The sequence below is a fragment of the Xenopus tropicalis genome, chromosome 5, assembly GCF_000004195.4.
Source record: "Xenopus tropicalis strain Nigerian chromosome 5, UCB_Xtro_10.0, whole genome shotgun sequence".
Classification (NCBI taxonomy): Eukaryota; Metazoa; Chordata; class Amphibia; order Anura; family Pipidae; genus Xenopus; species Xenopus tropicalis.
Genome location: NC_030681.2, coordinates 31,881,791 through 31,905,090, shown reverse-complemented (window position 1 = coordinate 31,905,090; position 23,300 = coordinate 31,881,791). Strand labels below are relative to the sequence as shown.

The 23,300-nt window shown below is 40.3% G+C and overlaps 1 protein-coding gene across 1 annotated transcript in view; it reads right to left on the bottom strand.

The window, feature by feature from the left end:
* spred2 (sprouty related, EVH1 domain containing 2) overlaps nucleotides 1-23,300 on the bottom strand; it is a gene marked incomplete at its 3' end in the record, with an annotated part of 60,622 nt that overhangs the window by 7,850 nt on the left and 29,472 nt on the right. The window contains 3 exon segments of the mRNA NM_001011032.1: nucleotides 9,015-9,079; nucleotides 14,353-14,521; nucleotides 19,297-19,471. Coding sequence (NP_001011032.1) covers nucleotides 9,015-9,079; nucleotides 14,353-14,521; nucleotides 19,297-19,471 — 409 coding nt within the window.

The window sequence follows — 23,300 nt, the reverse complement described above, 5'->3', positions numbered from 1 at the left end:
CAACATGTTACTCAGGAGCCACTGGTTGGGGATCACTGCTGTAAAATCACAGAAGGTGCGGTCAAATACTAAAGTTCATACAAACCTAGTAAAAATAAAACTGTAATCTTGGATTCTGTGCAGCCCAATATTCAGGTTCCTAAGGCTGCTGACAACAGAGAATTGGGATTAAGGACAAGTAAATTGTATACCACTATGATTACAACTGCTAATCTTAAACCCCAGCCTAGTGCACCTCCCCAATGTACATCACAATGCCCACGGGTATACTACAGGATGCTCCCTTCTGACAGACAAGAGGCATATCTTTCATGTAGTTTACAGATTAGATTTGAACATCAGTTACATTATTTTCAGACACTGCCACAAGGGGCTGATTAAACACAGGCTGAGAATTAGCCAATGCACTGGCCTCTGCACTGAGAGTCACTGCTTCAGCCTGGGTGCAGACACAAAGAGCAGATATTGGTGAGGAAATAAATATTCATGTGTTTCAAGAAAGAAATCCGCTCAGTGTGTCTGCACCCAGGCTGGAGCAGTGCCCCTCAGTGCTGGAGCCTATCTTGTCCCCTTATGGCTCTAGCCGAAATCCTACAAGCAACCTGTACGATGAGCTCTGTTGACACAGATATCCTACAACAGTTACCATTTAGCTGATGGAGACTCAGCTTTGAGATCCAATAAGTAGCTGTGAAATATGTACTGCACTTCTATTACTATTGTCTATTGAAGACAAGAATGTGTAACTGCATAGCCTGGCCTCTCAAAATTGTATTGGTCTGTGCTTGCTCAGGTAGGGATCAGCACCCTTACAGAATGATCCAAAAAGAAAAAAATGCCCCCAGCAGAGCAAGTGCAAGCAAGGGAACATCTGTGTGTTTATTGCGTCATAAGGCAACGTTTTGGGGTGATCCCCTGCTTGCACTCACTCTGTTGTGTTGTATTTTCTTTTGTTTTTATTAACAGGAACCATGGAGACCCAATGATAAACAGCATGGTCCTAATTTTGAGTCCTGACCCATAGGTTAAGAATTCCTGCTTGGAAGCCAGGGCTGGATGCAGACATGGAAGAAACATTATTAGTGGAGCTTTTTTTTTTTTTTTTATATAGGACATACATGTGGTTACTATCTCAAGTCAATAAAACAAAAACTACTTTATCTTTTATATTAAAATAACAACACACAGCTGCCTAACTAGAACATTTATGCGTGCCAAAATCAATTAAAAATACAGGATAAAGCTGCACAGAAATTAAGGGTACAACCAATATGACTGTCAGCCTCTACTGTGCTAAGAGATGGGGTTATGAGCACTTGTTATTGAGATGGCCATACATGGGCTCTTCGGACTGAATTGGCAGCTTATCTGCCTGTGTATGGAGCCCTCCGACAGGCCTACATGACCTATTTTCTGGCTGAAAATTGGGCAGATGTTGATCAGACAGGTATGATTTTTCCCATCAGTGTGATACAGTCTGTAGGGGTGAGGACCCCATCAACGAGCCAATGTGGTCCTCACCCCTACAGACTGTATCACACTTGTTGCAATACGATCGTTAGAATCAAGTGGCTTTTTGTCACGGAAGTTTTCACCGTGCGCAAAGCACATGGCACTCTTTCCCCCCTTCCTTACCCTGATTTACATATGCAAATTAGGATTTGGTTTGTAAAGGATTCTGTGCATCCCTAACCCCGACCATGCTTTGGACCAATACATTCACAAGACTAGAAATAAACTCTTTCAAAAATAACACAGACTAACATCTTGCTGTAATAAATGAAATCTTACCCCCTGTACAGATGGGTCCAGGTGCTCATGCCCCAGACCTTCAGCTTGGGGAGTCATACATAATATACAAAACAACAGCAGGCAGGCACTTCTGGAACTCCTTTTCAGTATCAAAAAGCAGCTCGAAGTATAGATAAAGTTTTTTTTTATACTTTTTTATCTATACTTCGAGCTGCTTCTTGATAACATTTTTTGATACTGAAAAGGAGTTCCAGAAGTGCCTGCCTGCTGTTGTTTTGTATATTATTCACAAGACTAGCCCATAAACTTTTACTTTATGAACTCCCAATGCTCCATCCATGCAGATACAATATTAACAGTCTACCCTACCAAGGTGGCCAATAGACATAAGTATTTATGCATAACAATGCAAAGGGGTTCCAAAAATGAAAATAAAATGTTTTCATAAAAGAAACTATATTTCCAAGCAACTTTAAACAGTGCCCGGTGCCCTTAGGCAACTTGGCAAGACACCTTGCCCCTTTGCAAGTTTGCTGCAGTAATGGTCCAGCTGAGGACAGGGGCTACGGGTAGGCAGACAGACAAGGTACACGCCTAGCTCCCCCACCCACCACAGCGCTCTAGGCATGTGCCTCTTCTGTCTACCTCTATTTCCACCCCTAGATTTCAAGTACTAAAAAACTGTCGACAATTTCTAAGTTATTTTTAAAATGTAATTTTTTGTGAAAGCAGTATCACCTGGTTCTGACTACTGAAACAATGTAGCAGAAGCCAGCTGATTAGCAGAATGGTAAGGAAGCATGCAAGGCATTGTGGGAGCTGATCTGGCTTTTGGTACAATAGTCAGGATCGGCGATACATGCAAACAAAGGCAAGGGACAGGGAGATGCTACTTTCAGTAATCAAAAAAGTCCAAAAATTATTAAAAACCTGTAATAAATGCATACTGGAAGGTGTTTTTGAATAATTACTTTTATTAGGCAAGGTTTTAATTATGTGTTTAGAGACCCTTTAATAGCACGCAGACTTGATAACAATAAATTAACTTAGAGCCCTATGGTATATTCATAGTAAAAGAGACCATCAGACTTGAAGGACAATGAAAGTTGAATTTAGTAGGGGGTGGCAATTAATTACAGACCTTAAGGGGATTCAATTGCCAACTTTTTGCCACATGCAATGCCAGTTTGCAATGTAAGAATTGTCTACAGAAGAGCATTCAGTGGTGATACAGATATGCTCACTTTTCATTCTTCCATTCCCATTAATGTCAGAAGGGGGGCACAAAGTACAGGTGCAGATCCACTGGAAAGTTAGTAGGCCGTGGCGGCACAAAACAGGATGTTTTGGAAGAAGCAAAGTCAAACAAAAGCATTGCAGTAACAAGGATTTGCTGTCCTTGGGGAGACGGAAAATGTTGAATCTACATGAACAATAACTTCAGAAGAATGAGAATAGTATGGAGTCCAACATGAAATCATTCCAGCGGGAGGATACGCTCAGCAGATAGGAAGATCTAGAAGCAAAAATATTATGCAGGTTTCTGCAATCCCCCAAGAAAAACAATATGGGATTATTATCCCAGATGAGTTTTACACAATTCTACTACAGCTGGCCTTTTTATCCTTAGGGTTGTGAATGTCCTACTGCCCTGATTATCTACAGATTGGGTTTAGCCTGCTCTATTCATACACAGACACAAACATAAAGTGGCCATACACAGGCAGATTTAAGACACCGATTCAGGGCCCTTTAGACAAATTTGGCAGCTTATCTGTATGGGGCCCCTCTGATAGGTTTAACCAACAAATATCTGGCTAGAAATTGGGCAGATGCCAATTGATCAGGTTTAATTTCCTGTCAGATCAAGGACTGCATTTGCTTGTTGATGTACTACTCACCCCAATGGCCTGTATCCCTGTTGTTACGATCTTAGGTGGGTATATCAGGGAAAGCGACCTTTCTAAATGAGCAGATCTTATAACGTATGACCAGATTTACACACGTGAATGTACAATATATGCACTTAGTAGACATGGGTGGCAGTACTCCCCCAAGGGCGATATTGGCCCAAACAATCGGATTAAAATGGCAGGCATAGACACCGCTGGCAATCCGCTGTAAAGATCAAACCTGCCAGATCGAGAATGCAGATATAGTTTCCATTTCCAGAACAGCTTTAACTTGTTATCCACACATTACAAATGGCTACACGCCATACTCGTATCATGTATGGGCTGTAGTTTCCCTTTATGAAAGAGACTTGCAAGAAAATTCCAGCCATTTTTGGTTGCTATCTGGAAACCACACATAAAATATTATATATATATATATATATATATATATAAATTTTAAAGTCACAGCATGCCCTCTCCATGCAATAGCCAAAACCCATGTGCAAAACATATAGATTTATATTTATGTCATTGAAGGGTTTCTTAGAATAGCGCGTTACTAAAATACCACATTTTTACATCTTTGGGGGTTAAAAATAGGAGGTAAGTAGCATAACCAAATCACAGTGAGCAATGCCATATGCAAGAACTAACAAGAGCCCAATAAGCACAGGTCCAGATCTAGACTGAAAATAGTCCCTGGCAATTCAAGTACATTAAGGGCCAAACAGCCCCCCAACAGCCAGAATCCACAGATTGCCAGTCTGGGACTAAATGAGCAGGAATGTGTTCAGGCAATGAGATCTGACGCCAGTATTTAAAATCCTCATTTGTAACCCCTACATCCCCAAGCCCCAGCACAACTAATGGCCAAATAACAGAAAAATAACCTAATTGTATATCAAGTATGTGGCTAGTAGTGCAGGCTGCAGGTTTGTCTGGGGGTCAGGTGTGTTCAGGCCAGCAAACACACATCCTTTGTGGATTGTGAGTTGATGTGGACCAAATTCAGGAATGGGGGGGGGGGGGGCATATAAATACTGATGGCTCCCTGGGTTAGGTGCGGGCTGGAAGTGGGTGAGTTAGGGTCTGGTGTAAGTCACTTTTTGTTGACCCACAGATCAGTTGTGGCTATTGTAGGGTGAAGTCTACAACCTTGTACCAAATGTAGCTGGCTATAAGAATTTATGCGTATTCTGCTCAGATGATCGAGAGCAATATCTATATACCATGGATATCAATCAGTTACTCAGGCAGATTAGAAAATTTCATCTAAAAATGCACCACGTTGGCCAGTGCATCAGCAGATGAGAATGTGAGGAGCAGCCGAGGCCCCGGTAATGCACCCTGTACTGGCTGATATAGTGCCTGCTGCTGGAAGGGAATAGGTGTAAGTTAGATGCTAATGCAAAGAAGTGTGCTATGGATTAACAATTAAAGGAGATGGAAAGTCACAATCAGTTTTCTCCTAACAGAAGCACCGGCCAGGGGTTTCAGGTAAAGCGATTACAATCACTAGGGGGTGCCTAACTGATTTTGCAGCATACTACTACATTAATATTCCAAGTGTTTCTCATGAAAAAAAATCATAATAAAAAAAACCTCAAATCCTAGTGTACCGTGATAACAAGAGCCCTTTATACACCAAGCGGCCAGGCTCAACTGCAAAATTCTATTCGATGACACTGTTTCCTGTTTCACAGCGCTGTTGATCCAGTATAATTTCCTGCAACTTCAGGAAATCCTTTTCTACGGAATACAGATAACCTTTCATATCTGGAATGCAGCAATCTGTTTCTCATGTATGTATGCCTAATGGGGACAGCCATGGCAGGTGTGTTGTTTTTTTTAAAACAGATTTCAGCCTGAATAGAAATACTAGAGCCACATTGAGCCTAAAGCAAAAAGTTTTCAAAAGACATTGAATCTTACTGAGAAATTGTAGAGCATATTTGAAAATGTGTTCTGTAACCTGAAAAATGCATGTAATTTATTTATGGAACAGGAAATGCTGTTGCACTGTGTTAGCCAGCCAAAATAGTGTAGGGCAACCCTTGTAAAATAAAAAATAACAAGTGTGTTATAAAAGTGATACCTTTATTGCCTAAGATAACCATAGCAAACATTCTTATTCTGAAAAGGGAACTAAAATGCTGAAAGCTTGCTATGGTTATCTTAGTAAGCCAATAAAGGTATCACCTTTATACAACTTCTGTTATTTTTTAATTCAAAGGGTTGCCCTGTAACATTTATGGAACAGGGATTAAGCACAGAAAGGTGATGGGGAAAAAAAAAATCCTAATTTGAAATGGGCATAATTTATACAGTCTTCGACCCAGACCCCCCTTTTATCCCTAATGCAAGAAAATGCAATACTAAGAAACTTTTCCATAAACATCTACTAAATAATATATTCAATGGCTGTTAGTTATTTGTAAACATAATTGCAAATGAAAGCAGTGTTTGCTTATCCCTTTACGTTCTCTGGGTTGGATAAAACTGGTCTGGTCTCCGCAGGGTCTGTTAATCAGCTGGCTTGCAGCATTGGCTTCAGAGCCAGATAATGCAAACAGCCAGACATGTATTGCTATTAAAGGAGTGGTTTACCTATAGGTTAACTTTTAGTTTGTTATAAAATGGCCTATTCTTAGCAACTTTTTAATTGGTCTTCATTTTTCATAGTTTTGAACTGCTTTCCTATTCGTACTCTATTGCTGTGCAAGGCTACAATTGTATTGTTATTATTACTTATGTTTCTATTTAGACATTTCTCTATTCATATTCTGGTCTCTCAAACCACTGACTGGTTGCTAAGTTAAATTGGACCCTAGCAACTTTATACCTGCTAAAATTGGAAAGCTGAACAAAAAAACAAGTAATTAAAAAATCAAAAAAAAAGAGCAATTTGTCTCAGAAAAGCATTCTCTATAATAAATTAAAAGTGAACAACCTATTTACTAGTAATCACAGTAACATATACATTTAACACCATAACAATTTGCAACAAATGTTTACTGGAAAGTTGCTTATAGTTTAACGCTCTTTCAGAGTAAAAAAGAAAAACTCAAGTTTTCAGGTAAAGCTTTTAAATATTCTCTAAAAATAAAATTAGTATCATATGTATCATGATGTGTGAAAACTTGGGAACTTAATATGCTTAAAACAGGAAAGTAAATTTGAATGCCCCTTTAGTTGCAGTTCCTATACGAGTTCTGCAGGTTGTAACAAGTGCCTATTTAAGCACAAACATGCAGAAAAGGAATGCTATTAGCATGCAATAAGCCATGCCCTTTCTACAGGGGAAAACACATTGTCTTCCAACTCTAATTCTCAATATATTATCCACAAATAAAAAGGTTTACAAACACTTGCAGAAAAGATGCAGTCCACAAAACTTACAGTCTGGCCAGGCGTTAAAGGTGTTGTGCTATTATGAGAGAGTTTGCAATTGGTCTTCATTTTTTAATATTTGTGGTTTTTTAATTATTCAGCTTTTTGCTTAGCAGCATCTATATAGTTGCTAGGGCTCAATTTAACCTAGCGACCAGGCAATGATTTGAAAGAGAGACAGGAATATAAAGGAGGAGCCTAAATAAGAAGATAAGTAATACAAATACAATTGCAGCATCACAGATACAGTTTTGCAGCTGCCAGGGTCAGTGACCCCCATTTGAAGCCTAGGAGAAGTTAGAATAGGAAGACAAATAATTCAAAACTTATAAAAAATAAATAATGAAGACCAACTGTAAAGTTGCTAAAAATAGGCAATTCTATAACATACTAAAAATTAACCTGAAGGTGAACCACCAATAAACATTTAACACAAATGCCTGCACTATTGTCTTTCCACCATTTCAAAAATAAGAGAAAAAAAATAAATCAACCCCCTTTAAAAAAATTTCCCAGGATTTGTGAAGTAAAAGGATTACCAGTTGCTAAATAACATTCACTGCACACAACGGAAGTTCAGGTGCCATGGTGTGCAGTATTAAAATGTGGCCAAACTGGGCAACTTGGATTATTGTGGGAGCAGTGTGTATAAGTGGCTTTGTCAGGGCTCCTCCCCCTCTGAGATGGGCCTCCATAAATCAAACATGGCAGGTAGCCGGAAAGCGGCAGCTAATGATAGTCTTTCTCTGGAGTACAGGAAATCACCTTTTAACCCAGCCTGCTGTTGTTTGTCTTTTAGAACTGGGACAAAGGAACAGATGGGAATAGAATCCCTCCTACTGAATGAATCTGCTCACTGAGAGCCAAGGGAACCTGAAAAGACCCTTTGACATACACCTCCAGGCAATCCTGCGCTAAAAGCCCCTCTCCATGCAACTTGCTTGGATTGGTCACTGAGTACATGCATGCTTGATATCCTTTGGTTGATTTCTCATAAGACAAATGGAACAGAAATACATAGAAGTACAGGAAAAATAACCCAAATACATAATGTAGCACTTAGGTGAAAAGGAGTTGATTTTTTTGGAATTTATAAACTCATTCTTTTACCGCTACATCAGTCATGATTGTAGGGGGAAGATTAACAAAAAAACACATAAAACAAAAAACATACTGCATTAGTAGCACTTGGGTCCTCTGTTTAATCCCAGCCAGAGCACTATTTCCAAGGAGTTTGTATGGTCTCCCTGTGCCTGCGTGGGTTCCCTATAGGTCCTCCGGTTTCCTCCCATATTCCAAAAACATAAAGGCAGGTTAACTGGCTTGCAACTAAACTGACCATAGTGTGTAGGAATGTGATAGGGATGCTAGACTGTAAGCCCCTCTGGGGCAGGTACTGATTTGAATGATGTATAATCTCTGTACTGGAGAAATGTGTGGCGCTATATAAATAACATGAAAAACTGTTTTAGACTATCACTCTCTACATCAGTGATCCCCAACCAGTGTATTCTGAGCAACATGTTGCTCACCAACCCCTTGGATGTTGCTCCCAGTGGCCACAAAGCAGGTGCTTATTTTTGAATTCCTGACTTGGAGGCAAGTGTTGATTTCATAAAACCCAGTATAAAGCCAAACAGAGACTTCTATAGGCTGCCAGTCTACATAGGGGCTACCAAATAGCCAATTATAGCTCTTATTTGCACTCCTAGGAACCCTTTTCATGCTTGTGTTGCTCTCCAAAACATTTTCCATTTTTATGTGGCTCACGGGTATAAAAGGTTGAGGATCCCTGCTCTACATTATGCTAAAAGTAAATGTAAAGGTTAACAATCCCTTGAAGTATGAAAGAACCCATATACTATCTTCTGAACAGAGTGAGAAACGCCATGTGAAGCCCCACAAAGACATACAGGAGAGTGTTTTTGGCACCAATGGAACAGTATCCTAAGAAAACATTCATTATGTGGTACTTACAGCAAACACATCATCATCCCCAAGCTCTGCCTCATTATGGATTGTGGAAGAAGAAGTCGTAGATCCTTTAAAAATAAGAGAGACAGCTAATTAATACATGCTGTTCACACAAACACTTTGAAAATAATGAATCCTCAGCAACCCATAAGCAGAATACCAGTGGGGTTAAAGGGTTAGTTAATCCAAAACGTTTCTGTTTCATGTCGACCACCACCAGTTCATGTTAAATGTTTTGTTTTACCAATGTCTTACCATAAGGACAGATAAATCTACCATAAGCCCAGTAGAGAGGCTGATGGCTCTGAGAGGCCTCAGGTAGTTGCCTAGATCAGCGTTTTTCAACCACTGTTCCGCGGCACACTAGTGTGCCGCGAGATGTTGCCTGGTGTGCCGTAGGCAGGGCACCAATGTACTAGGGGGGCACTGCTCTTGGCACCAATGTACTAGGGGGGCACTGATGCTGGGCACCAATGTTCTAGGGGGGCACTGCTCTTGGCACCAATGTACTAGGGGGCACTGCTGCTGGGCACCAATGTACTAGGGGGGCACTGCTGCTGGGCACAGAGTTACATTTTTTAACATTTTCTAATGGTGGTGTGCCTCGTGATTTTTTTCATGAAACAAGTGTGCCTTTGCCCAAAAAAGGTTGAAAAACACTGGCCTAGATAAAAAATACTTAGACAATAATAATTTCTAATTTCAGCGGTTAGGACAGTACAGTCGTTACAGGAAGAGGACCCTTCCTATGCAGGAGCTTTTAAGTATGAGCCATACAGGAAACTTTTTGATTATGGATTCTGTTGTGTAACAATAATACCCCCCTCATACTTGAAGACCTCCCAGTAAGTGCTCTAGGAAACTACTCACATTCCTGCCCTTTCCCTTTTGGAGAAATTCCAACCTTAACCACTCAGTTATGTTCATTCCTGGGCAACTGTCCCTGGTGTAAGGTTCCCATTAGTCCCAGGATGCCAGGGACAGGCCCCATATGCAGCATCTAACTAAAATACCATTCAGTATTTATACTGGGTCTTAGAGTTCTGGTAATAACATTCTTTGGATTTTTTTTCCTGAAAAAATGAATGCATCTTTGCCCATTAACTATACTTTTTCTTCTATTCTTGCCTACACAGTCTCTCAGCAGCTATGCCAAGTGAGCACAAGAATTGGAGCCCATGCATTGACTGTGAGTAGAGAACTGTTAAAGATATACAACTTCCAGGGCATGACAACCCTCGCAGTGAGTGCCAAGGATCCAAGCTTCTGTCTCAGAGCTGCTTAGAAACAGGAAATATAGCCACTGGGTCATTTGGGGACTTTTACTGATGCTGTCTGGGTGGCACCGCAGTGCTACAAATGCACTTGCCTTCTACTCTGTCACTCTATTAAGAGAGTCTCCCAAAGATGGAAGTCTAAGTTGAGAACATGATGCCAATACTTAAACTAAAACCTGTTATTAACTCTGTGAATTTTACAAATATGGGAAGAAATAATTCACAACTCATACACTATTAGGCTAATTTCTAGCTAAACCGAGATATCAGTTTACTTAGAGCAAACCAATGGAGATTCCTGTGAATGTAACTATTTAAGGCAAGGAGACTGAACACTGTGATAACATCCACAGAATCCTGCTAATAGAAGTGGTAAATGTGCCTCATGTAAGAACAGAAAATATGAATGTTTTGGTTTAACACAACCTTGATACAATATTGACTTTCCCTATTTGCCGACCTCCCTCTATCAGCTACTGCAAGACACTAAAACTTTCAGGCACACAAAAGAGCAGCATATGGGATCAGAGATCCAATCAACTCATCTTGAGACCCATTTCTCGCTCAATACAAGCTACAACAATACCAGCAACACATAAACTGATAGGGGGAGGGCCCTAGGTGGAAATACATTGAGGTTAACTAGTGTGACTGCAGAGTTCTGGTTGGTTAGGATAGTAATGGTAAATGGTTAGTGAAAAACAAAACCCAGAAGGGGGGTTATAACGGTGGGCAGTCAAAATGCTTTGATTATAGGCTTGAATGAAAAAGTAGATCGGTTGAAAGCCTGGAGACTGACAGTGTCTCATGGGTTGGGGAAAGAGTTCCAAGGATGGGTGCAGCACATGAAAAGTCCTGGATGCAGAGTGAGAAGTAATGAGCAAGGAGGAGAGAAGGAGTTAATGTGCAGACAGAAGGTTATGTTTGGGGGTGTACTTGTGGGGCTTGTCAGGCGCACATTAAGGCAATAATGAAAACACAGACTCCCCTTTAACACCTATGCGTCATGCCCTGACGGTCGCTGTGCTCTCAAGCCATATTCAATGTTCTCCCGTAGCCCTTATGTGTCATTGTCACTACCTGGTGACATTTGTCCCCCTACAAACTGCCATTCTGTTTGCATGTAGAAGTTTAATTCTTCAACAACCTTTAACTTGTATGTACTTTCAGAAAAACCACATTTATGGCAACCTTTATCCTTTTAACAAAAACAAATGACATTTTATGTGATGAATCTTGCACAGTCCTTTGTTTGGATTTTAATTCCTCCCTATTTGCTAATTTCTATTGCAGTGGTGGTTTAAACAATAGAACCCCATGCTTTTCAGCCACAGGATTTCTGATGTACACCCTGTTATAAACGCTGCTAGACAGAAAGAAAGTAGTTACAGCTACATGGCCACCAAATAACACTTCTCAATGTCAGGGAAAAAGGGACTTCAAGCTAAAAATCACGTGATTCTGGCAGGTAACATAAGGATTTCAGGATATATATAATGCAATGCAAACTCCTATACAGCAGAAAACAAAAATAAAACAAATAATGCACCCTTGTACTCTAACACCACCTCCCCCCAAGAACCTGCAAAACACAGAGGCATTTTATTAACCTTCCCCTTCCTCACAACCACATTTCTGCAGTACAATCTAAGGAGATAAGAAAGAAATACAGTGTAACCAAGATTCGCTGGGCATGATGCCAGCCTGCTGCGGAACAAGCCCTACCTTTCTTCCAGGTAGACTAGATGGCATAAAGGAGACACCCGATACATTGGGAGCAGAAGGGAAAGCAAAAACAAGTATTTTCTTTCAGCTATATAACTGGATGGTACTGTTCAGTATTCTGCACAGTGGGTTTGTAAGCATCTGGGGTACTTGGTGATAACCTTGACTTTTGAGGGAGGCCATTAATTATTTGCTTTGTTATATTTCTTTTTTTTTTTGGTAATGTTTTAAAAAAAAAATTAAAAAAAAAAAGTTATAATTTGTATCTTTAGATAATGTTAATAAGGACACATTAATTTGTAAAACAAAGGAACTGTAGAGGTCCTGGTATATAAAACAGAAGGGGAAGATTCATAGTTCAATAAGAATGAGTCTGTGATTCGTAGTATGATTGGTTGAGGAACTCACAAATCATTAGTTTTCCATCATTAGTTGTCATCTTGGAATCAGGAAGGAATTTTTCCCCTCTGCAGCACATTAGAGAGGCTTTAGATGGGGTGTTTAGCCTTCCTCTGGATAAACTAGCAGTTAGGCAAGTCATTTATAGGCATTAAGGTTGAACTTGATGGACGTGTGCCTTTTTTAACCTAACTTACTATGCTAGAATCAATAGAGTTTTACCATAATAAGCTAATAGCTACTGTTGATCTGGTTGGAACCACCATGAAAAGTGTGTCTTATAAGCAGACATTTGTTTTATCCAACATGCTTTATCAACAACAGAGGTCACCTACACAGCATAACCTTTCCAGGGAGTCTATGGCTAAAATATGAGCTGTTTTTTTTTTATCTATGTATATACCAAAGTCTTGACATATATACGCAAGATTCTACACCTCCACATAACTAAATATAGCTGCAGTTAACATGTATTGCTCATTTTTTTTCCATTTCCTGACAACTTTTTGGTTTTTGCTCTGCTCAGAGAAGACAGGAGTCTATTGAAAAAAGGAATCCCATCACACAGCCGGCAAAGTAAAAATAGCTGTGGTCAATAAATATCATTGTAAGAAATGCTTGACTTCAGGTCTCTTCCAACCCAACACTGGTGCTTTATAAATATGTTGGACATGTTCTCCTGAAGAAAAGCAATTCTGCTAAACACAGTTTATAAAGTAAAGGGGAACTTTCACTGCATTATTTCCCCATGTGTATATTTTCATGTTTATAGAGGTCAACAAACAGGCAGATCTTTGGCCCTTGTGCTAAACAGCCAGATTGGTGGGGGAACAAATCAGACAAAGATCAGATCATAATGTAGGCCCTGTCAGGAGTGGACTTGCCCAAAGGTGCCTTTTAAGCCTGCCCCATAGATGTCGGACTGATTCTTTAACAGATATTGATTGGACAAGCTGTCAGCTTGCCGCCGTACATAATACTGTTTCTGTCTTTTGAGGCTAAGTTGGAAGTTTAAATTGGCCTTTAACAAAAGGATTCCAGTAGAAATCAATGAGTATAACTCAGCAAAAAGAAGCATGGCAGGCTCATGTGTGGCAGCTTGTAGGAATAGCTATATACAAGTATATATTAGTATTATGTCATATGAGGCGATTTTAGGAGTTTTGAAGGAGCCTAAAGGCACAGCCACATGTAATTTAATGGATGTGTTTCTGGTAACTAAAGGCATCTAAACAAGCGAAAAAAATTGTTAATGCTAACACTTTCACACTGCTAATATCAGGCTCAGCTGAGTTTCAGTGGCCCTGGGGTTAACTGAATACAGGGTGCACATAGAAAGTGGATAGACAGGGTAGTAGACACCTTAACTGTAAAGTATGATGACCAGCTTGAATAAGTTTGAATCAATTTTTTAATTAAAATCCAACTTAAATTGCCCCATGTGCCACGGGCAGAATAACCGATACCTTATTACGTCATATTGGTAAACTGAAAACATGCTTCTATCACCTGTTGCATTATAAACATATAAATCTCTCTGGGGCAGGCCATATTCATTTACTGGCCATGTATATAGGAAATAAAGTCAGGAAAAATCTTATATAAAGGGCCTATCTCAGTTTACAATGTGACGGAAAGAATGCCCCATTAATGGTATTTGCTGACGCAGCTGTTAACCATTAGAGTGTCTTAGAATGTACTTAGGACCCCTTCTGCCTGAAGGGATTTATAGTTGCTTTTTCTTTCCACAAAAAATACACTCAACTTAGGACAAAATTAGAAGAGCCCTCCTCCTTCTTTGCCTGCCAACATTCTTCCAGCTTCAGGGGTTTTTCTGGTATCACCAGTATGAAAAAAAGAGCAGTGGAATGTGACAAATCTCACAGGCTCCACACCCCTAGGCAAAGAATAGACAGAATGTGGGTCTAAGGTTTCATTACCTTCTGTGAGGTCTTCAATGGCTTTGCGGACTCCTCTGTCGAAGGCTCTTGCATCAGCGGGACTCTGAAAGGTGAGGCCAAACCTCCTGTTGTCAACTAACCAGTGATGAAATGTTGGAGTTGCTTTCCAGTAGACCAAGTCCTTCTTCAAATAACATTCCAATAAGACCTAGCAGCACAGCAAAGGAAAAGGTTTATTATCACAGATAAAGAGCATTACACAGAATAATGACTAGTAAGCCCGTAGCAACAAAATCATTGCATACAAGGTTTTGTACACAACTCTGCTCTCATGTAGGTGCCTTATAAGAATTTCCCTTTGCACTTTAAGGGTGACTCCACCTATAACTTTACAATGAATTCTATGCAAATTTGGAAAGCACCGAATCCTTTTTTAGAATCCTTTTTTAGCATATGCTAATTAGGCTTTGGAAGAGTTACATGCTGGCACATGCGAAGGGTGCGTCAAAAAAGTTTCAACTTCCGTGTTTACGTGGCAAAAAGTCACGTAATTTTTAGGATTCGGTTTAGCCAGGGCCACAGATTCCACCGAATCCTGCTGAAAAAGGCAGAATTTTGCCCGAATCCCTGATGCAAATTTCCAATATACAATAATTAAATATCCTCAATGATTTGTGATTATTTGTAAATGTTATTGCAATTGAAAACAGTGTTTGCCTTTCTGCACTGCTGGTTCTGACCACTGAAATAATGTTGCAGAAGCCAATTAATTGTTGGAAATAAATTCTTGGCTGGAGAAGAGTTGGCTTGGGCAACTGTGTTTCAAGAGGAAGAACCAGTAGTGTACAAAGGGATACAAAATCCTGCTACAGTTACATTGACAGTTACACTTGTTGGTGGGAGATGCATGGTTTTATCACATGGAATCCCACATATGTAATAAACATGCATAACAAATGCCAAGACACTGCATAAGTATTTTAAATGAATTTATTACAATACCCTCCAATCTACACATCATGACTTTCTATAAAATTACATTTTTGAGTAGATGGTTCTTGTTGTTAAGTGTCAAAATATTTTTGTCTGTAATCACCAATTTGATTTGGCTATGAAGTGGCAGCCAGTGACTGTCTCGACTGCTTGTCAATCAAGGGAGAGTCATGTACAGATTTCAGACCCTTGAACGCAAGATGGCAGTTTTGAACCAGGCAGCCCTTGTAAGGAGCAGACTCTCCAGTTCAAAACTCATAAAATCTATGGAGGCTGCTTTGGGGGTCTTGTGTGCCATAAGTCTATGGAAATGAGAATGCAATGTTCTCCTATAGAGAAGTAATGCATATTTTACACATATAGAATGCTGCTGGACTTACAATTGCCACCTTATAACCGCCCTCCTAACCATACAAAAACTGCAAATGAATTATACATATCCAACTATATCTGAAATAAAAACTGCCTTTTCTTATGGAAGAGAAACTTGTTTGTTGCTACCCTCTACACCGTATAAGCCACTGACCAGTTTTCTCAACGACAATGGACCTTTGTCTGGATTAAATGAAGGCTGCTCTGTGGCCCTGGAAAGAGACATACAAGCATGCTGTGTTCCATCTCCTTATGCCCCAAAGTGCAGGGAATCCATGTGAAAATCTACGGACATTATTCTGATTCTGTGACAAGGGAACCCATGAGTTGCAGAACCTTTCTCCAGACACAGATACGGCAGAAACCCAATGTGTGGGCGCAATAAAACACTACATAAATGCTACCACATGAAAAGCATTTCCAGCAAAGAGGCCCCCTCCTAATTTATATGCAAAGCAGAAGGGATCCTGGGAAGGAAGAGAGACAGGGTTTCCTTACTAGGATTCTTCTACTTTACATAAATTCTATAAACATTTTGCTCACTTATCAGCCATATACAGCCCAACAATTATTTTCTCTATACACTACCGAGCTGGTGAAAAACTATTCAGGAGGCCCTGCTGGCAGCTAGTTAACAAAACTCTAAAAACGGATGGTCAATAACAAATCCTTTTGGTTAACCGGACCTTGTCCTATGCAACTTAACAGCTAACTGGGGTTCAGGAATGGGTCCCAGCACAAGGCACACCCTTAAGTCCCCAACATGATAATGACACGAGAGCTACGAGAGGGCACAAGAAGGGTTATAAAAAAGAAAAAAAGCCAACTGTACTGTGGTACCTTGTAGTATTTGCAGAGCCAGCAACACTAGAGATAGACAAATCAGTCAGTGATCTTATTTGGTAAAAGTTTTATAGTAAATTATGCATTACCTAGATATAACTTATTTTGAGACTTTTTTTTTTAAAGGAGAAGAAAAGGTAAAGTTACATAGTTACATAGGGTTGAAAAAAGACCAGAGTCCATCAAGTTCAACCCATCCAAGTAAACCCAGCATACCTAACCCACACCTACCAATCTATACACTCACATATATAAACTATAAATACAACCACTAGTACTAACTGTAGATATTAGTATCACAATAGCCTTGGATATTCTGATTGTTCAAGAACTTATCCAGGCCCTCTTAAAGGCATTAACAGAATCTGCCATTACCACATCTCTAGGAAGGGCATTCCACAGCCTCACTGCCCTCACCGTGAAAAACCACCTACGCTGCTTCAAATGGAAGCTCTGTTCCTCTAATCTATAGGGGTGACCTCTGGTGCGTTGAGGTAAAAACTAAGTAAGCTTTATCAGAAAGGCCTATGTAAATACAGCCATAAGCACTCACAGAAAAGCTGCACTGAGTTCAAAAGAAACACAGGATTTATTGTCTCCTTTTTTGAAAACGTGTTCTTAGGGTATCTGACTTTCTCTCTCAGAAAAATCCTTAATTCCTGGGGCCAGAGTCTGCCCAGTTCTCTCCTCTCTCTTGCCCCCACCCTTAGGAATGTGTAATCTAAGCTATAATGGCTAGAGCTGCAAGCAGGAAGCTAGGAAGACAAAGCTACAAATGGCAGCTGCAAGAAAGCTTCTAGGACTCTTTAGTCAGGTATGGTAAAGTGTTCTGCAGAATAAATATAGCACTAATGTGGCTTATCTATTGGCAGTAAAATGCCAAAATGACTTTCCTTCTCCTTTAATATTCTTAACATACAAGCTTGAAAATGAAAACAAATGTGGTGATAATATTCTTTCTGCAACATTTTTGAGGGGGTTTAAAATGTAATTTGTGAAAATAAAGCACCATGTTGTGCTAATAACTAGTGTTAACATCTAATTGTTTCCTTTATGTAACAGAAACATCTTGACGTGTATGGCAAGCTATAGTTTTGTAAGTGGCTCAGACTTTCTCTGATTGGCTCAAGATCTTTACTGTTTACATACACACTGCTGTAGCCTGGAAGCCAAAAAGGAAAATGTCCCCCACCAGCATGTTAGTGAAAATGGTGGCACCTTGAAAAGCTACTACAAGTCCTCCTTGTTGCTTCAGTGTTTTAAGGTAGAGCACTTTGTATACAAAGACTGCAATATGAATTAAAACATACGTACATGTGCCAACTGTGTTAAAGAAGAATACCTCCTATATTCACAATTCCCATGAAGAACTACGAATTCCAGAATGCTACATTACAAAAAGTTCAACAATTTTTTGAGGTGGTCTCACTTGTTATCATGACAAACATTTATATAAATGCATATATGATCAGTAAACAACAATGGTGAAACGCCTGAAGCCAATCTGGCAATCTGTAGCCAATTTTTTTTTTCTTGAAAAAAACATTTTTCAGCCAATTTTCTATTTTCTAACTGAAGGAAAAAAATAAAGCATGGCTAAACAGTTGGTTGCTAAAGAACGTCTAATAACCATAAACTGTGCAATTTGCTTCACAATTTGACCCTTTACATCATAAACTCTTTTGAGCAGGGTCCTTGGATCCCATTTTTATTCTGTAACCCTTGTTTGCTGAATTATTATAAGACCATTGTTTAATATATATTAATATAAAGCATGCCATAACTTGTGAGCAATATATTATTGGATGATAAAATATGAACAAAGGACATGCAAGTAGTATCAATAAATATTAATTGATACAAGGATGTATGAAATACGTATTCCAGAGCAGAGACGCCCAAGTTCTTTCATGCCATGGGCCAATTATCCGCAATTGCACATGATCATGATAAAACAACGTCATACCAAGGAGTCTGGGGAGATACTAGGCACCATAATCTTTATGGCCAGCTCTTTTCCACCTCCTCCTACTCTTAATCTCAGTTTATCTAGAAGTCTCCCAGGGCCTTGTGGCTGGAGTACATAGTTGTATTTTTGTAACACCCTTAATACCCCTTTTCTGTTTCTCATATCACCATGGCCAAATGAGTGACAGTTTTGCTGGCTTATGACAATGTCAATGATACTTCATTCCACTGTTGTGACTGTAACTGTGAAAGGCTAAGAAGCCAACAAACCTAGACAATTGTTGAAAGTAGGAGATGACAAGCCATAATGCTGGGACTGTTTCACTCCACAACTCTTAAGGTACCCATACACGGTAAGATCCACTCACTTGGCGAGATCACCAAGCGAGCGGATTTTCCCCCAATATCCCCACCTACGAGTGGGCGATATCGGGGAGCTTGAAGGGCCAAACGACCGGATTATGTAGGCGGCAATGGGGCAGTCGGTTTGGGGACCGCATCAACGAGCCGATGCGGTCCCCGATCCGACTGGATTTTCTAACCTGGCCGATCGATATCTGGCCAATTTCAGGCAAGATATCGGTCTGCTAGCCCGCTCGTTTCTGCCCCTACATGGGCAGATAAGCTGCCGAGTCGGTCCAAGGGACCGATATCGGCAGCTTCTATCGGCCAGTGTATGGGGGCCTTAAGTTTAATTTGTAGAGACAGGCTAAGGTCATTTCTCTTGATTTAAACATTAACAGCAATCACAGTTGTATAAATCTCACGCACACACGTGTAAAAACAATAAACTACATTTTTCCTTACCAGTTTGTCATTCAGTCTTTCCCCATGGATGAGAAAATTGCTCCTCCCACTGCCCTCTGGGTAAACCTTGGAGACACCAACGCGGCTCAGTCCGCCTCCTTCATGTGGTAGCCACCCCCCACTGGAGTCATCCCTGCTCATAACCACCGCCTTCACACGCACAATGTAGCTGTCACTGCAAGAGAGAAAGATGCAAGTCAGTCACAAGCTTATAGAAATAGACAGAAAGAAGACTTTTCTTAGATGATCTGGTGGAGACAAGCAGAAAGTTTGCTTATAATGTATATTAAATGCCATACCTAACAGTTTCTTTGGTCAGGTCCTTGTAATGTCATTAAAACATCAGAACATGAAAAAAATATCAGAAATCATCTGTGCAGTTTTTTTTTTTTAGCAGGTTGGTGGTGTTTTTTTCTGCTAACTATACGGTGGGTGAACTGGGCTAATAAAGGCCCATGTGTGATTTGGAAGCCACCGCATATCTGCACAAGTATCAGCTTCCACAATCATTCATTAGCACACATTCTTGATCGGTTTTCTGGATAATTTGGAGATAATTTCGATCACCATACCTTATCTCTAATAAACAACACTTAAACATTAAATGAACTCAATAGTACTGTTTTGCCACCAGTATGTATTCATGCAGCTTAGTTATAAAGTACTGGTTACAGTGATGCGCAGGATGGCCCAAAATCCACTTCAGGTGTGGGTCTCCACTGCCCAGAAATTGTAATTTGTACACAGTGGCTGGCTCCTAATGGCTTTCCTTGCATTGGTGGGAGAGCATTCCCAGAGCCTGCCCCAGCCCACATCACTAAAAAGTAGTGTTTTTTTTTTTTTACAGAGATAAAAAGAAAAGAATTAAAACACACCTTACTAGTTATTTGCTTTAAAGGAACTCCATATCTATAATTCTGCTGGCCCTGGCTACACTGCCCCATGAACAGTGTTAACAGGGCAGTGTAGCATGGGCCAGTAGCCATTAGATAAGAGATCCCATGTCTGTACTTCTACTTGCCCTGGCTATACTGCCTTATCAACTTTACATTCTAGGCGCTGTGGCTTGAAGCCAATCGGTTCTAAACCCATGGCGCAACACAAATTTAATGAGGATCAAGCTGGTACCTCTGCAGTGACATCTCAGAGCAGACGTTTCCAAAGTGTGGTGCTGCCCCTTGGATCAGGGGGCAAAGGCTCAGGGAGAGAATGATATCTGGCATATTTTCCTGTTATGGGATAGCAACAAGAGAACTACTAATATACCTGGCAATCTGCTGACTGGTGGGATATCAAGTGCCCTAATCAGACACGCAACCAAACATACAAATAAAGTGCGACACCTAGACAACATCACAAGCCCCAACTAAAATTATTTTCTTTAAGTTGCAGTTAAAATTTTTCAACACTTTTCAGTCTAACCTTTAAAATGGTTTTCATGGCCACTTATCTGCCGGCTCAGCGAAAGAGCGCATTCACAGCCGGTGTACGTGTGGCACAGCCAGAGAGCCAGCAAGCGGTTAATATTCCAGGTAGTGCTTGGCAAACAGCACAAATATGAAATCCTTTTATTCCGCAGGCCTTTGCCAGTGTTTGTACATTCCGTGCCATCATCATTTTATTTCCTGTGCATGCATCAGGTATCTGAAGGCTATTCACTTTCTTCTGAAGGCAACGTGACCACCACCCAGTCAGAATGACAGGAAATTAAAGATTACAGAAACCAAAAGGCACCTGCAGATGAATATTGCCAAAGGCGTGCGCAGAAATGTCACTGTGCCTTCATGACAGCATTGAGAAGATGCACGATTCAAATAATCTGAAAAATCTGCATAAAGCTGTACATTACAGGCTTGCTACACACTGCATAGCAGCAACAATGATTCACTTTCTGTACTGTACTATGCAAGTCAAGAGGACTGCGTTACTCTACTGCTGCTCCACTGAGAAAAACTCTTCCGCATCTATACTTGTTGCAAGAAAGCTGCAATATTGTAGAACCCTAGAAAGTTGCACAATGTTGTAACCTTAAATGGAACCCTATAATGCAAGACCAAGTGAAAGCCTGTAGCAGCCCTACTGAGGTCCACAGGTGGATCGCTGGGTTGGGAGTGGGCAAGTTAGAGATAACTTTTTGTCAACCTACACATCACTGCTGTGTGCCGCTGCCCTTACACTACTTTTAATTTTAATAGAACACTGAAACATCTCTGAAACTTAACTATAAAATATGAAGCTTGCATCACAGATAAATAGGACTATCTATACAAAGACAATGTGACCAGATGCAGTTAGTTGAACTTAGGGACAGAGGGAGAATGAAATGGGGGAAAGTGTGCGACTGGTGGCATTTGTAGCTCAGCAGCTGTTCTGACAGCAGCACCATTGCACCACCAAGGCAATCAGGTCCTAGTGACCTTCAAAGTCAGCAGACGCTCCAGCATATATTCAGTTTCCCATAGACATTCCATTGTTTGCACTGTCAAAATAGGATTTACTCACCAGCTGAACAGATAAAAACAATCTATTTATGGACATTTTTCTTTTTTTAAAGAGAAAGCAATGTTTCTAAAATATAGATGCATAATTGTCATGGTTTCTTGTGTGGTCCTTGCCAGCTTCTGGAAATGTTAAACAAAAATGTTAGCTCTATATAGCTAGCATCTCCCACTGCCCCACTACCCAGAGCAGTAATAATCAGTAAGAACCTATAAATTACATGTACACAGAATTTTCAGATTTAAAGATGTGGCCCACTACTGGGCACTATATGATCAGCTACTTTTTGTGAAAGTATATTCCATACAGTCATACTTCAAATGGAACTCGGTTAAATGAGATTCTGAGGGGATGAATGAAAACAGACTCATAGATAAAATGACAAGTATTCAGAATGTAAAGAAGTTAAGGAGTCACAGCAAAACGCTTGGTGTCTGCCCTAGCCTACCTCAAATATTTGCATGAAAACACTGGAACCTGTTGAAACCTTTTTTTCACCCTCTAAGTATCTGCAATGGAAATGAGTAGGAGGACTTAAAAACTGTGCAATTTATTGAGCACGCCAGGTGAGCTAGAAAAATGCGATTGTCACACTAATGCATAACAGGGCTGCAACACTGTATAAATGCCAAACGCTGCTGCTAGGTTACTTTTCTATATTTTACTTAAAGGACTTTGTGAACAAAAAGGCAGTATGAGTTTCATATGTGAAGAAACCTAGGGCTGTGCTCTTCACACTTTGTTCACTGAACTACAGCTATCTGCTACAGCCACATGGTGGTACTGGCCCCAGCATGAGAGGGACCACTAGGAGGGAAAATATACATAGAAGTACATAGGACACACATAGCAATGCCAACCATTGCATACTCCTTTATCACATAACTGGCACACCTGTTAGATGTTGGAAATTTGGGATCACGTAGTAAAACAGGGAAAGTCCAGTATCCCGCAAAAAATCTAAGTGCAGTTAGCTTTTATACTGTCTACTGCAGTTAGGGTAATAAAAACAAACATCTGGCTGGTTGCTAGGGATTGCAAGTCATGGGGCAACATAACATGGTTTCATATAGAGACACTTTCACACACATGTATTTATTTGTTTTTTTTTCTTTACACAGTATAATAAGTAGGCCCCATAAAGTAGGTTGTTTATATTGGAGTCAACAGTTGGCTGGACTGTGAACCTTTCATTGCTCCCAATGGATACATCCTCTAGATCAGCGGTCCCCAACCTTTCTTACTCGTGAGCCACAGTCAAATGTAAAAAGACTCGGAGAGCAACAATAGCATCAACGAGCCAATGCGGTCCCTGATCCGACTGGATTTTTGTAACCTGGACGATCCATATCTGGCCAATTTCAGGCCAGATATCGGTCGGCCAGGCCCCTCGGTTCTGCCCCTACACAGGCCGATAAGCTGCCGAATCAATCCAAGGGACCGATATCAGCAGCTATAATTGGCCCGTGAATAGGGACCTTTACATCTGAATGTTGCTCATAGGT